The 14855-nt window shown below is 43.7% G+C and overlaps 1 protein-coding gene across 2 annotated transcripts in view; it reads right to left on the bottom strand.

Moving 5' to 3' along the window:
* Nucleotides 1-1982: 1982 nt before the first annotated feature.
* NCMAP (non-compact myelin associated protein) overlaps nt 1983-14855 on the bottom strand; it is a 37066-nt gene continuing 24193 nt past the window's right edge. The window contains exons 1-4 of one of the 2 annotated variants that reach the window (XM_036914755.2): nt 13839-14127; nt 10256-10344; nt 7091-7175; nt 1983-4609 (exon numbers count right to left, since the gene is read on the bottom strand). In XM_036914755.2, coding sequence (XP_036770650.1) covers nt 4468-4609; nt 7091-7175; nt 10256-10337 — 309 coding nt within the window. In that variant the 5' untranslated portion in view covers nt 10338-10344; nt 13839-14127 and the 3' untranslated portion in view covers nt 1983-4467. Of the gene's footprint in view, nt 4610-7090; nt 7176-10255; nt 10345-13838; nt 14128-14855 lie in introns of those variants that run through there. The other variant, XM_036914754.2, reaches the window with a different exon arrangement.

The following is a 14855-nucleotide window of genomic DNA, read 5'->3' as shown; positions in this document are numbered from 1 at the left end:
TTCTTTATTAGGAGCAAAGGCCCCGTTCAGATTCTTCCTTTCAAGGTTATGAACATTGAGATGTCAACTTTTTAAAAATCTCTTTGGCTCCCATGTGCCTGTTGAGGCAAGAACTAGAAAGCTGGAAAAAATGAACAAATTGGTTGTTTTGTTTCTATGAGATCAACTGAGGCACTGTAGCCCCACTTAAGAGCATCAGGGGGTCCACGTAAAAATCATACAAGAGATTGAATTTGAGCTGGGAAGGGCCCCTTTCTGCTAATAGAGGGCTGTAATCAGGAAGAGGGTTTCACATCACTGGAGACCTGAAGGTCAGTCTTCTTTCTACCTGCTTCTTCCAGACTGTCAGAGTCCAGGACAGTAGTATCTGCTGAACCACAGTAGTTTGCTTCTTTGCCAGGAAATTTTCTGCGCAGGGAAGGGATGCCCTGGGACAAAGGGCTACAGAGCTGACACAATACCCCTGCTGTGCGCTCCCATCCAGTGGGCCTGAGACGATTCCTGGAGACATTTTTGTTGGGTTACTGCACACCCACAAATAGCTACTTAAAGAAAGGAAAAGAACAAAACTTCACAATTGGAGGGCTATTTAGAAAAGGCATTTAAAAAGGAGCACATACACAGATGTGCCTATTACTTCTTGCAATAGACTCTAAATTGTTCTCCCAGCCTCCAGCCTCTCCCACTCCAAACCATTCTGCACACTGAAGCAGGATTAATCTCCTTAAAGCACAGATCTGATCTTGTCACTTCAATACTCAAGCACCTTCAGTGGCTCCCTATTGCCTTTAAAATAGCCAAGCATTGAAGATCCTTCGTACTGGAGCCTCTCTTTTCTTCCCCACCCACCTCCCACTGCTTGCTTGGACATCTGCTAAGCTGAAGCTACTCTCTCCAGTAGGGCTCTGTCTCTCCTCCCATTCTTCCTCTGGCTCAATCTTTTACTCTTCGTTTAGATATTATTTATCCTGGGGAGTCTTCTTCCCTACCCTCCCACCTGCGGGCTGAGCTGGGTGCCCCAGCAAGAGGCTTATCAAACACCCTGAATTCCTTATAAAAAATTGTTTTATATTGTAGTTGTCTTTCCTGCTACACCATACGTTCTGTGAGGTCAGAGACATACGCTTCTTGCTCACCATTTTATCTCCAGTGCCTGGCATGCACTTACTAATATAAGAAAGAACAAGTGAACTGAATAGTCTTCCTTGACTCCAAAGTTTCACCCTTGCTCTCCTTTCTGCACGTGACCTGTCTTCGTCACAATTCTTATCTACATAAAATGTATACCCAAACCGCACATATTCTGTCACTTGATTCATGAGCAAGTTGACGCTACAGTAAAGCAGGGAAAGGATGGTCTTCTCAGAAAATGGGGCCGGGCCAAGTGGCTATCTATATGGAAAAAAATGAATCTTGACCCCCTACCTCACACGCATACCAAAATCAGTTTTGGATGGATTATATATTTAAATATATAAATATAAAATATATAAATATAAAAAATATATATATAATATAAATATAAAAATTTTAATGGGACCCCCTTTGTGATATTTAATCAAGTTCACAAGTTTTCTAACTCACCAAAAGGTCTGGTGATGGCAGCCCCCGTTTACCTGCATCTTTCAGAAGCGGGAAAGCAATGTTTCAAACAGCTCCGGCTTTCCCCCAGGACCCTGTTTACGTTGTCAAAGAAAGGAAGTTTTTAGAAAAGGTTATTTGTTATCTCTAAACTTAATTGAAATCAACTCGACAAATGTTTGATTTAAACCTTTTTATTTTTAGAGATTTTTCTTTTAGTGTTTAATATCTTTTATTGATTCAGAGGCCAAGGCAGCATCTGCTCGGTTAGGAAAGGCACCTGTCAGAAACAGAATACACAACCGTGCTGTCAGGTCTCTGCCACAGGAGGCCGGCTGCGGACTCCTTGAGCAGCCACCATGACGTAATGTGGTTAGTAGCACCTCAGCTTGCACATAAGAGCCCTTAAAGGATGTTTATTGAGTTACCGTCATTAGTTAAAAACACAACACTTAAACCCCTTTCTCTGCCTCCCTTATGCCTCTCTACCTACCCATGCTTTCCTCCATTCCTGAGCTTTCTTTTAGAAAAAGAGCATATACCAGAGGACAATTTCTCTAGTGATTCCAAGAAGATTCCACCAGGGGTAGAAGAATTTGGTTTTGGGCTGGAACATTCCAAACATTTTTTTTAAAGCGGAGTAGGTTTGGGGAACATATCTATTTGGGGCCTAAGTCTTTAAAGAAATGACTTTGCCCAGGTTTGATGCCACCCACCCCTTGCTCTTTGGGGGTAAGTGTAGGAGGGAATGAAGCAGGAATTCTTAGAGCTTAGACAGGTTTAGAAAGACTTCTTTGGCTACAATCATGGAAGCCCAGAGGTGGCCACCAAAGTGGCTTTGCTCCCACTTTTGGTTTAGAAGCTAGACCTCTTACCTCCACTCAGACACACAGACAAGCCTTGTTCACCCACAAAAAAACAAAAACAAAAACATGTTCTTTGAGCCAGGATGTTAAGGAAGAGTGTGAAGCAACAAAAAGACGGACTCTGGAGTGAGTCAAAGGGATCTGGGTTTGAGTCTTACCTTTGCAAATTACTAACTGTAGGACATTGGACAGGTACTTTGTCTTTCTGAGTTTGAAATTTCTATCTGCAAATGGGAAAAATAGGACCTCCCAGGGTTATTGGGAAAAATAAATCCTAGGAGATAATTTATCTGTGAAAGCACTTTGCAATGTTCCTGGTAGTTGGTGGATATTTAAACACAGTAGGGAGAAAAGGTATCTGGGGAGAAAGGATTTGCCAGTATTTCTCCAGACAAATTCAAGTGAGCATTTTTATGGTGGGATGAAATGATCTGGGTGACCTCGGGTCAGTCTTATCTCCCTGATCCTCAATTTATCCCCTACAAAGGGATTTCTGACCCCAGGAGGGGGAGACTTCTAGAATTTGAGGTTAAATGTCAGAGGATGTTTCTCTCTATAACAGAATAAAGATTTATTACCTGTTTCCAAGATGCCTTCAATTTTAAGATGCACAATTAATTGATTACAAAACAGCTTTTTGAGAGAGAGAGGAAAAAAATACAACTACGGTAATGGACCTATTGATTTTAAGACATATTCTGATTTCATATGCATTAAAATATGAACAAATGTATATCCTGCAGTTGAAGAAATAGCATAATAATAAAGCTGGCTCCCATTTACCAAGTATTTGCTGCTTGTAAGGCACTATCTGAGCTGCCTTAGTATGTCCTCAACTTGTTACAGTAACTCAGTGAGGCAGATGTTACCATTTCCACATCAGGGTTAGGAAACCTGATGTGGAGAGGTTATGTCACTTTCCAAGGCCACACGACCAGGAAGTAGTGCGTGGAAGGCAGGTCTTATTTCCAAAATGTTTTCCCTTCTCAACAGATTGTTCTCCAGGTTAAGGAATCAAAGAGATCAGTCCTGTACAGAGATGCTTTGTGAATGTGGTACTTTGAATATGTCCAGAATCTCTACAAAGTGATCAGGAAGGGCACAGGTAATATAAATTGAGTCATAATCTGATCTGTTTCAAATACTAGTCCTCGGAGGTAAAGTGCTACCTGGAGAGTGAGGATTGCTCAGAAGGCACACAGAGCGGAGCCAAGAAGTGAGACTGAGTCAGGGTTAATCCAGCCCTAGGGCAGGAGGAAGTGGCCCTGACCGGCCACCAGGCCCGTCCCAGGCTCATGGACACTGCAACAAGCTTTTGCCCTTCAGGCCACTATTCTTCGAGGTCAACCCATTCCTTCTACTCTGATTCTTCACTAATAAAGTAGAAACCTTTCGAGAAGAATTCAATTTTTCCCAGAACTTTTCTTAAAAAGGGAAAAATGTGCTGACCAGTCATTATGAGCTAGTGAGGGCTCATCTACTACTGGAACAAGTTACAAATGAACAAGCTAGAAAGTTGGTTTTCTGCTCAGTTTGTCCAAGTTAGTTCCCTTGAGCCTGATTGTGGAATCAAATATTTTGTTCTCAGATACTGTGGATATGGCTCTTACTCTGGCATGACCCCAGAAGCAGACTCTATTGTAACATTCTTAGAAACATGTCCGACTGCTGACTAGAAGATTCCTGGGTACCTGTCCATCCGTCTGTCTGTCTAGCTATCATGTTTGTGAGGAGGGAGCCAACCCCCCATCAGTGGGTTCCCAACTTGGGTCTACCTCAGATGACCAAAAAATGTTCCACAGTGTTTTGGAAGGTTGGCAGCAGGGAGATGGGCGTTGCTGGAGTGGAGCAGGGCATGATGGGGCTGGGGGTTGCCTGAAGCACCAGATTGCATAAGAGATGCCCCTGTGGACTTGACCAGAAAGGACTCAAAGTAAAGCTGCCAGAGGACAAATGTGCTTCTTGGTCTTGGCTGGAGAAGGCTCTTTGGACAGTGGCCATCACAGCACCAGGGTGGGGGTCACCGAGTCTCCACGTGGATGTCAACAGGGCTGAAGGTCACTGTGGCTGGATGTTGACTGGTGGTGCTGTTCGGGCCCAGGGCAGAAGGGGAGGCTGGCTTGGGGCCCTTGGGCTCCAGCTCCCGCCTTGTCCTCATTTTCCTGTAATGAGATATGCATGCATGGCTGAGTCTTCTGCCTCGTATCCCTTGGGGAATGGGCCCTGTGATTGTGTGTCCCGCTAGGAGATTAATGTAGATCAAAGTTAAATTACGCTGTTTAATTGTCAATCATGGAATGTTACACCTGGAAAGTTCCTTAGATATCAGCTAGTCTGACCCTTCAGTTTTTGTTCAACCTGGATTAGATATTTAATTTTCTTTTTTTCCTATTAATGAATGGGTCAAATGTCAGATAGGTGAGTATATTAAAAACATGTTACATTTCTTCTGTTTAAAGCTGTAGTGTGAGTTACATTCTGCAGCCTCAGCTTGCTGTTTGATGCCAGAAATATTTAAGAACTTTCTACATAGCTGAGAAGAGAATATACTTAAACGTGTATCTTATCTTGCATTTCATATACTATAATATTCAATAACTAACAACAATCATTAATTCTAATGTCGATAAGAAATTTTGTCTTGTCGACCTATCACCATTTATAAAAATTTCAAGTCCTCAGAAATGTTGTGTGAATAGTACAAATACCCAAGTACCCTTCACAGAACGATTCACTGATTGATAACAATTTGCCTCATTTGCTTTCTTTCTCTTTCTCTCTCCCCATTTACACAGTGTTTTTTAGAAATTATGAACCATCTGTAGGCTGCAGACATCCTGCCGCTTCACCCCTAAGCACTCCTGAAAACAAGGGCATTCTCCATGTAACCTTGGCACATTATCAGACTTTGAGACCTTTCCATTTTAAGGATGACAAGACCGAGGCAGAGAGAGAGAGAGAGATTAAATGACTTGTCTGCTTTTTGACAGACCAAAAACTGAACTCAGGTCTCTCAATCCCCAGCTGAAGGATCATTGCAAACAGTGGAGCCTCCATTCAAATTACAATCTGGAAAAGGGGTTCAGAGCTCCAGCAATGACTGAGAGGAATGGAGGGTAAACATTGGAATTTGATGCTGCTTCCTGGTTTGGGATAGACCCAAACTGTAATATTCCAAAGATTTTTTAAAAATTAAATGTTTAAATGTTTAAAATTAAATGCTCTTATTATTATTATGACTGTTACACAGAGTGGCGGGAATATTTTCTTTGAAACAAGATGGACCGGGTTTGAATCCCAGCGCTGGCAATGAGGGCTGAGGAATCTTGTCCATTCTCCTTAATCTCCTTGTGCCCGTTTCACACCTATAAGATTGGGAATACAGAAGTACCCACCTGGGGGGGTTTTGTGAGGATTAAATGAGTTAATACTTGTGAGGAGCTTAGAACTATGCATGGCACATAAGAGACCAATATATGGAAGCTACCTTTATCAATAGTATTATTATAAAAACAGTGCGTTTACTCCCCTCAAAAATAGAGCAGCACATCCCCTCACCCTGCAGAAGTCAACCAACCAACAAACGAACTAGAACGCCATCACACAGACACACTGGCGTTAACACCTTGCTGTGCATCATTTGAAACTTCCTTGGGTGTGTATGTGTGTAACCCATGTGTATGATCACAATGTACGTATTATTTTGTGACCTTTGACAATATATTATCACCAGCTTTCCTCATCAATAAATACATTTCTATTGTATCTTTTTTTGTTAATGGCTTCCAAGTCCTCTATGATTCGGTTTTATTGATAGTCTTTTTATTTTGATTTCTTCCCTGAACAGAATAACCTTCTAGCAAAGGCATGACTTACAGGTGCTAACACATAAGCTGTGTTTATTTTTTATAACATTTATTCTTTATGTGATCCAATTATATTATTTTATTTCCTCTTATTTGGTCCCAGAAAGCACAGTTGGGGTTATGTGCACCCCAGTATTTGTCACCTAAATAGTTATGTGCTCTGCTCAATACAACCTAGCAGAGGGCTCGCCAAGAGAAAAGGATCAAATGCTGAATCGGAAGGTTTTGTTTAATCATTTACAAGAGGGTGAGTGGGGGTTTGATGTTTTGGTTTTTACTCATGCTCAGGCATAAGGAGTCAGACCCGTGGCTACTGTGTTGCTTGACAGGAGATACTTTTAATCAGCATGGAAGGCTCTGGCTAAAAAATTCTGCATTGCTCAGAAACTCTGGGCAGCACTTTTAATCATATACATTTCTGCTGAATTCTTCCAATTAGATTTCTTCTGAGAGCTGCCTCCCCCCCAAATAAGAGAAAGGATCAAAACATTCCTCTATTATATGTAAATGACATACAAGTGTTTACTGCAGTGCTCAAGGCCCTTATTGTTGTCATTATCTTTATTTTTTATATTTAAAATATATTTCTCCAAGTACAAAAATATTTAGTCACTGTGAAATTCCAACAGCAGAAGAGATGATCAAAAAGGGTTAGAACGTTTGATGATGGACTTGGGATACTGCTGGGCATGTGAGAGACACCCACAAATGTTAGTTCCCATTCGTTCTGACATCATTGAAGGGACCAGGCCATCCAAAGCCCAGGGTATCCCGTACCTGTTGTACATCTTCAGCAGGATCAGAACCACAGTGAAGATGAGGATGACAACCACCACAATGGCAGCAACGATGGCTCCAGAACCTAGAGCAGGAGGGGGGCGGAGATGGCCACTGTGCACACTGAAATGCAAAGCAGTATTCAGACTGGGAGGGGACCCCTATGGTGGCCCCTTACATCCTCACTAGGTCAACAGGAAGAGAGAATGCAATGACGTGGGACATTCACTTCTGACCCCAGGACAGAGACACGTCCAGACTGGCAGGGCACCTCTTCCCCAGAGGGGCCTGTGGGAGGCCATGTCCTGAGCACACCACCTGCCAAAATTCTGTCTTAGGTCCTGTTCTTATTAGCCCTTACTCAGCTTCAAACTTCTTTTGTGAAGGAGGCAAGCAAAACATGGTTCCTTTTTTTAAATAATACCAAAGTAATGTGGTTTTTGTAGTTAATTTTGAAAATATAAATACAAGCAAAAAAAAAAGGGAGAGGAAGCTAAAGACCTCATTGCTCCAGGAAGCACTGAGTATCTACACATATATACCTTCACCAAAGTGGTCATGTATGCGCATATATTCATATTAAATGTTTATCAATCTTTATCAGTCTTTTTCTGAATAATTTATTAATGCTGCATTTGAAAATCCATCTTAAGGAAATAGTCATAAATATGAAAAAATAGGCACTTGATAGAAGTGGAATCATGTTCCATATGCTGTTGTATAACAATATCCTATTCATCTTTCTATGTAATTACAGTTTCTTCATGATTTTTCATGGCTGTATAGTACTCCATCATTTCTATGTGCCATATTTGTTCAACTCCCTATTGAGGATACTGATGTTTTCCATTTTACACTATCCAACTGGAATCCCATCATAAAAACACACTGGTGCTAACACCTATCAAAAACAATACTATGTTCTTGTGCTTAATATCACAGATCTAAGATTAATATCAGCTCCCAGTCCCAATGTCCCAGTCTAATTTTAGATTCAAGGTAAACATCCTCGTTAGAATTGACACTTTATAAACTAGTCTATTTGTTTCTGGGGAATTTATTTTACAGAATAATCTTAAATACAGAAAAAGCCTTATGAATGAAAGTATTTATTATAACCACTATTCATTCTAAATATGGGAATGGTTCAATAAGGTATAGTGCATGAAATATTATACTATAATTGATGTGTAAAAAATAGAATATATGTGCACTCACATATTCATACGTACATTGTGTTGCAGCCATTAGAATATGTGCATATATCTTGCTGCACTGATGGACAGTGACTGCATTGGGGTATGGGTGGGGACTTAATAATATGGGTAAATGTAGTAACCACATTGTTTTTTTATGTGAAACCTTCATAAGAGTGTATATCAATCATGCCTTAATAAAAATTTTTTTAATGTGCATATAAATACAATGTTGAGTAAAAGAAGCTGGATGCAAAAGACTATAAATGGTATGATTCTATTTATATCAAGTGTAAAACCAGATGGAATTAATCTCTGGTAGTAGGAAGTCAGAAGAGCAGCTTCCCTTGGGTGTGTGAGGGACAGTGCTGGCAAGAGGCGCAGGGACTTCTGGGATACCGGTGGTGGTCTGTTTCTTGATTTGGGGCTGGTCACACAGGTGTATTTACTTTTTGAAAATTCATCCAGCCGTGCACCTATGTACTTTTCAGAATGAATGGAATGCTTTCATAAAAGGTTTACTTAAAAAAAAAAAGAACTATGTGCAAATATTCATAGGAAGAAGGACTGGAAGAAAAAAAAGGAGGAGGAAACCCATCCTGGAGCAACTTGTTCTCTTTTCCTTCCTGAGAGTCCCCTGATGACACTTTAGTTCAGGGTTTTTCAGCCTCGTCTGGACAATTCTTCATTGAGGGAAGCTGCCCTGGGAATCCCTGGCCTCCACTCACCAGATGCCAGGACCACTGCTTATCCTCCCCACCTTGTGACAACCAAAAATGTCTCCAGAGATTGCCAAGTGTCCCCTGGTGGCAGGGCCACCAGATAAAATGCAGGATATCCATTTCAATTAGAATTTCTGACAAACAGTGAATATATTTTTTCAGTATATCTCAAATACTTCATGGCACATCCTTATATGAAAAAAATCATTCATTGTTTATCTTGAATTCAAATATCTTGAATTCAGCTGGATGTCCTGTATTTTTATTTGCTCAATCTGGTAGTCCTATCTACGGGGCAAAATCACCTAGCTGAGAACCACTACTGTTAGCCAAATAAAAATAGTTATTATTCCCATCTTGCTGACCATGATTCCATTTCCCCTGCATTTCCCCTCAGAGCTGTTTGGAGTCATACCTCATCAGGTCTCTGCGGGTCTCCCCACCCAGCAAGGAGCAGGCTCAAACGTGGGACCCTCTCCCAAGAGCCACCATTTCTGGGTCTCCACGGAAGAGACACACCTGCCATTAATCCAGCTTCCTGCCAGCACCACAGCCTGGAGCTGTTTATCACTGGGCAATGCTCCGCATGTGTCAGGAGGCCTGGTCCATTTGCAGCAGTATGTACCGAGTCTGCTGAAATAACCTAAATGGACCAGACTGCCTCTGACACAATCAATTGGCTTTCTGAAGAGTTGAAGGCTTTCTCAAATTTTTCCTTCTGGGGATCCCTTATTCCTGGCAAACATCTCCCCAGGACTAACTCTTCCTGCCTACAGTCATTAACTCCCTTGTAAATTGACGGGATGTTTTTGCCTTGCAAAAATAGTTTGGAAGCAGCTACATTTCAAGGTTTCAGGGACATCTACAAGAGATTCAAATTTCCATTGCCCTCTAGACTCCGACCCCCTAATGAAACTAATCATAGCAGGTGTAATGACAACACTACCACTCATGAGGTACCTGGTGTGCACTGAGGCTAGTCTAAGCTCTTCACGTGGATCATCTCTTTTAGTCCTCACACCGACCTTCTGTGGCAGCTCATGTATGTCCCCATCTCCTAGCTGAAGAAACAGGTGCAGAGCAGGGATGTCATGTCCTCAGGGCCACACGGATGGCACATGGGGGAACTGGGACCAAGACCCAGGTGGGCTGTCCCCAGAGCCCATGCTCCTGACCTCTCTACCAGGAGCTGACCATGTACGTGTCCCACCATCCCTCCCCTGGCCACCAAGCCAAGTCGATCTTACTTTTGTACAGAAAGTCTTCTTCTCTGGTGGTCGCGTTCAATGAAAAGAAGGTAGTACCCCCCAATGGGGTGGCGGTGGTCATCTTGCTCCTGGGGAGAATGAAAGTGACATTTTGTTTAAAGCCAGAGTAAGCTGTATTATAACCCCTGGCTGATGCCTCCTTTGGTTTTCATCTGGATGACGGGAGAATATTTAATATTAAGAGAATACAGTTTCTCTTAGCAGCAAGTAACTATAAGGCCTTTTGCTAATGCCATGGGGAACTAAAAATGATGTCTAACATTTGTAAAGAACTTCATTTTTCAAAGCAGTTCAAAATCATTCAACGACATTTATTAAATTCCTCCTGTATTTCACACAGACTATCTATTGATATATAATTGATCTCCTGGAAAGGAAAGGTTATTATAGCCATTTTACTGATGAAACTGAAGCTCCCAAAGCTGCATGGGGCCCCAAGTACCTAGAACTTGACCCAGGGTGTCCACCTCCCATGTTAGTGGGCTTCTTACCACCCCGCAATAGTGCTGAAATGGTATTCCTGCTTTTAAAGGTTTACAATCTAAGGAGTAAAAAAAAAAAAAAAAAAGCAGATGAAGAAATTAACTGATTATTAACTAGTCACTGACATGAGCCTCTGGGTTGTGAAGAATGATTTCAAGGCAGGGTATAAGTCTGAATGGGTCTTGAAGGATGGGCATGGTTGGGGAGGAGAGGAGAGACAACAAAGTTCGGGTTGCATAAACTCCCATGGGAAGAGCCCATGCATTTTGAACATCTCTGCCACTCGCCAGGCTCTGCTGTGGGTGCCTTTGCACACTACATCCGTTCCTTTAATCCTCTCAATCATCATATTTTGCTTTTGAGCAAACTGAGGCTCAGGGTGGTTGAGTGACTCGAGCAATGTTACACAGCCTGGAAGATGTGGAGTTGGGATTCACGTGTATTCTCTGACTGTTCAGTATATCTTCTTTCCCTGACACCCACAGGAATCAAAATTCACAATCCTATGATTTTATGCTTGAGGATGGAGCCAGAAGGTATGCAGTTAATATGATGTCACACCACTAGAAACAAGTGTTAAGATCCCCCTGCAAGAATTATATTCTAAGCAAAAGGGTATTATAAATAATTGCTCTGAACTATGGGCATCAGGAAAAGAAGGGAAACAAATCAGGCTTTGCTTCTCTACTTTGGAGAGGCACTTTTCCTGTCACTGCTGGCAGTGTAGGGCCCAGGCAGCCCCTCCACCAAGAGAAGAGCAATCCAGGCCTACCTGTATCCCTAAGAAGCCGTAAAGCCTCATATAAGAGACATTCTATACATTTAAAAAAATGTTTGTGCACAAATTTTTCTTTTTCATAGCAAGAAATCTTTTTTTAATTATGAAGGCTATAAGAACCCATGTACCCACCACTCAGATAGAACAAATGGCTACAATCATATTTCCTTCAGTTCTTCTTTGTTCAAAAAAAGAAGTCAGACTCCACTGAAGTCCCTTTCTATCCTATTTCAATTCCATTTCCCCCCTCCTCCCGCCACTACCTTGGATATTACTGCCTATTCTTTTCATCAAAGTTTTAAAACGTTTGCTATGTTTTATGGGTATGTATATACCCATAAATATTGTATATATATCCATAAACATTGTGGTCCTACCTATTTATTAAGCAAATATAAACTGAGCATCTACCAAGTAACTGGCTATGCTGGGTGCCAGGAACACACTAGGGAAATACAAGACAAAATCCTTCTTGCCCCCAGAAGTTCACATTCTAGTAAAAGCGAGAGAGACTGAGACTGTAGGCTTGATCACCGCATTCTTAGGTTCAAACAATCATCTCCCTAGTGCCCTGTATCTGGCAGTGAGAGCCCTTCGCTGGCTGTTCCCACCCTCTATTTCCAGCCTCTCAGCATCTCACACCAACCTCCGCCATCTGTCCTGATGAAGGACCACCCCACCCTCCCCTGTCATTCCTGTCTCTGGACTGCCTGCCCCAGGCTTTGGCCTCCCCAGGTTCCCACCTGGGCCTCTCCTGAGTGCCCAGTTCTGGGCTGCAGCTTCCCCACTCTCCCAGCCCCTGATGGGAACAGGGGTCAGCACCCCTCATCTGCACCCAGGCTGGGGGCTCTGGGGCTGTGGCCTGCCTCCACCCCAACTGGGGCCTCAGCCTCGGAATAACCCTTTGAGGCCAAGCCCTGTTCACCCACGTGATGGGCTCTGCCCTCACTTTCTCTGCTTCCCTTTAAGCCTGGGCCCTGCCCCAAACCCCCACCTCCCCAGCTCTTGTCTGTCCCCTTCTCCCGGAGACCAGCTCCTCAGGACTCCCACGACTCAGGCTCCCTTGAGGAGCCCTGTGTGGCTCTGCCTGGCCTCCCCACACTGGCCACCCTTTCTGCATGGATGGGCTTCCTGTCTCCGGACGACCTTCAAACAGGTCTGGGTCGGCCATGCTCCACGGCCAGCTCCCCCAAGAATGAACACATCCTTCAAGACTCAGGCCAGTCACCCCCAGGAAGCCTCCCCCAAGACAGAATGAGGGTCTGTCAGTTCGTTCTGTGTCCCCACAGAGCTCCCTGCAGTGAGCCTCCCCCTGCACGCACCACAGTGGCTTCCTCTAGCCATTCCCTTTTCATGTTCGTGGGCGGACCTGTGCAGGTAGAGGCTGTTTCTGGCTCTTTTCCTATCTTTCTGCTTCCCGCAGATCAAGGTCTGGCTCTTCTCCCCTCTGCCAGTGGAAGTACTTGAGGGGGTATGTGAATTTCTCCCAGCTTAGTTTGCTTCTGTGTAAAATGAGGCGGCTTTCCCCAGGAGAGCTGAGGGTCAGAGGTTAAGTATGGAAATGCTTTTCAGCACTCAATAAATGGCAGCTCTTATTTTTTAGTGAGTATTAGTAAATATTTGTTGAACTAAATTAGAGACAGAACACATCCTTCAAGACTCTGGAGCATAAAACAAGAAAAAATTCATTCTATAAAAACAAGTATGAACAACTACGAGAATATGGAGTGAAAGTCTTTCCCCAAACCCCCACCCCCACACTGCCTCCCCAGGAGAGGTCCTGCTCCCCTCCATTCCCCATCCCTGCACATAGAGTTTTAATACACATTTGCGTAAACCCTCTGCCTCTATACCCAGCAATATCAAACTGAAAAGGTTCACATGTAATATTTTCTCACAATTCCTTTTTGAAACAGAAAAGAGAGGCAAATAGGTGGCCACTGATTGTGGGTCACTTAGTGGGAGAGACACAGCATAATCACTGGAGAAGCTAAACTGTGCCTGTGAACACATCCGCTGTTAAAACGTGCATCAAAGTGACAGAAGCCACCATCCAAGCACCTGCCACACGTCAAGACCTTGTGCCAGGTATTTTTTAGCCATGCTTTGATTTAATTAGCAAATGCCACATAAGATGGGTTTTCCGCTCCCCTTCTTTCAAATGAGGACACTAAGATCTGGGGGTATAAAGCGATCTTCCTGTGCTCATACAGCCTGCCTCTGGTTCACATCCAGGAGGTCCATGACAAGCCACTACAGAAATGTGCACACTGCATGCACACCGCCACCCCCCAGACTGACCAGTAGTGCAGCCACCCCAGGCCACCAGGACGCAGGCTCCTCTGCAGGTCCTCAGGGTGACTTCTTGGGCGCCGAGGTCCAGGTGCAGTCTTCCTTTCGGATGAGCCCAGCTACTCTTCTTCTGAGTGAACGCGGAATAATCTCAGGGGGTATCTTGCCTCATCTAAAGCCTAAAAGCTCTCAATTGCATCTCTGTTCCTCGCCGCACTGCAGAAGGCGGGAGGGAGGGTGGTGGAACACTGGTGGCCAAGGATGTGGGTGTTTTCATATGTGGGGCCCAGTGAGTCTTTTTAGCCAAGTTACATCCAGCAGGGGGATTTCAGGATCAAATGTGCCTATGACCAGGTCCACGGCCGCTGGGAAGGGTGGAGAGCACAAGAGGGTGAGGCTGGTTTCCACTGTCAGAGGTTAATTTAATAATAATAATCATAATAAACCACATGTCAGACACAGCACTCAGTGCTTTATCGGGGAGGTCTCACTGAATCCTCTTACCTACCCAGTAAGGAGGGTGCAATCCCTGTGCCCATTCTACAGATGGAGAAATTGAGGCTTACAGTGAAGAAGAAATCAACCTAAGCTCACGAGGGCAATATGCAGCCATGTCAGGATTTAAGGCAGGGTCTGTCTTCTTCTGCAGCCCCTTCTCCATTAACCCTCACTAGACTGCCTCCCCCTGAATGCAAAAGGCACAAATGACCACCCAGGACCTAAAAACCAAGAAAGGGCTTTGATGAGGAAACACACAGGCTGGGGCTCAGCAGAGAGAGCCAGAGCCCTTGCCCCAGGCTGCTGACCCTGACTGGTCCCTGACCTTGGCCACACTCTGAACCTCTATCTTCAGCAGAGCTTTAATCACATTTACAGAATCTACAAGGAACTGTTGTTCTCTTGGGTTGTTTACAAATGGCCCTGTGTGGGAGGTCACTTTGGGAAGTGACAGCGGGTCATGACCATCTACCCACTGGGCCACCCTTCTCTGACTGTCCCTTGGTCAAGTGTAAGAGCCGTAGCTGG

Source organism: Manis pentadactyla, chromosome 4, assembly GCF_030020395.1.
Source record: "Manis pentadactyla isolate mManPen7 chromosome 4, mManPen7.hap1, whole genome shotgun sequence".
Classification (NCBI taxonomy): Eukaryota; Metazoa; Chordata; class Mammalia; order Pholidota; family Manidae; genus Manis; species Manis pentadactyla.
This window is presented reverse-complemented; position numbering and strand designations above follow the sequence as displayed.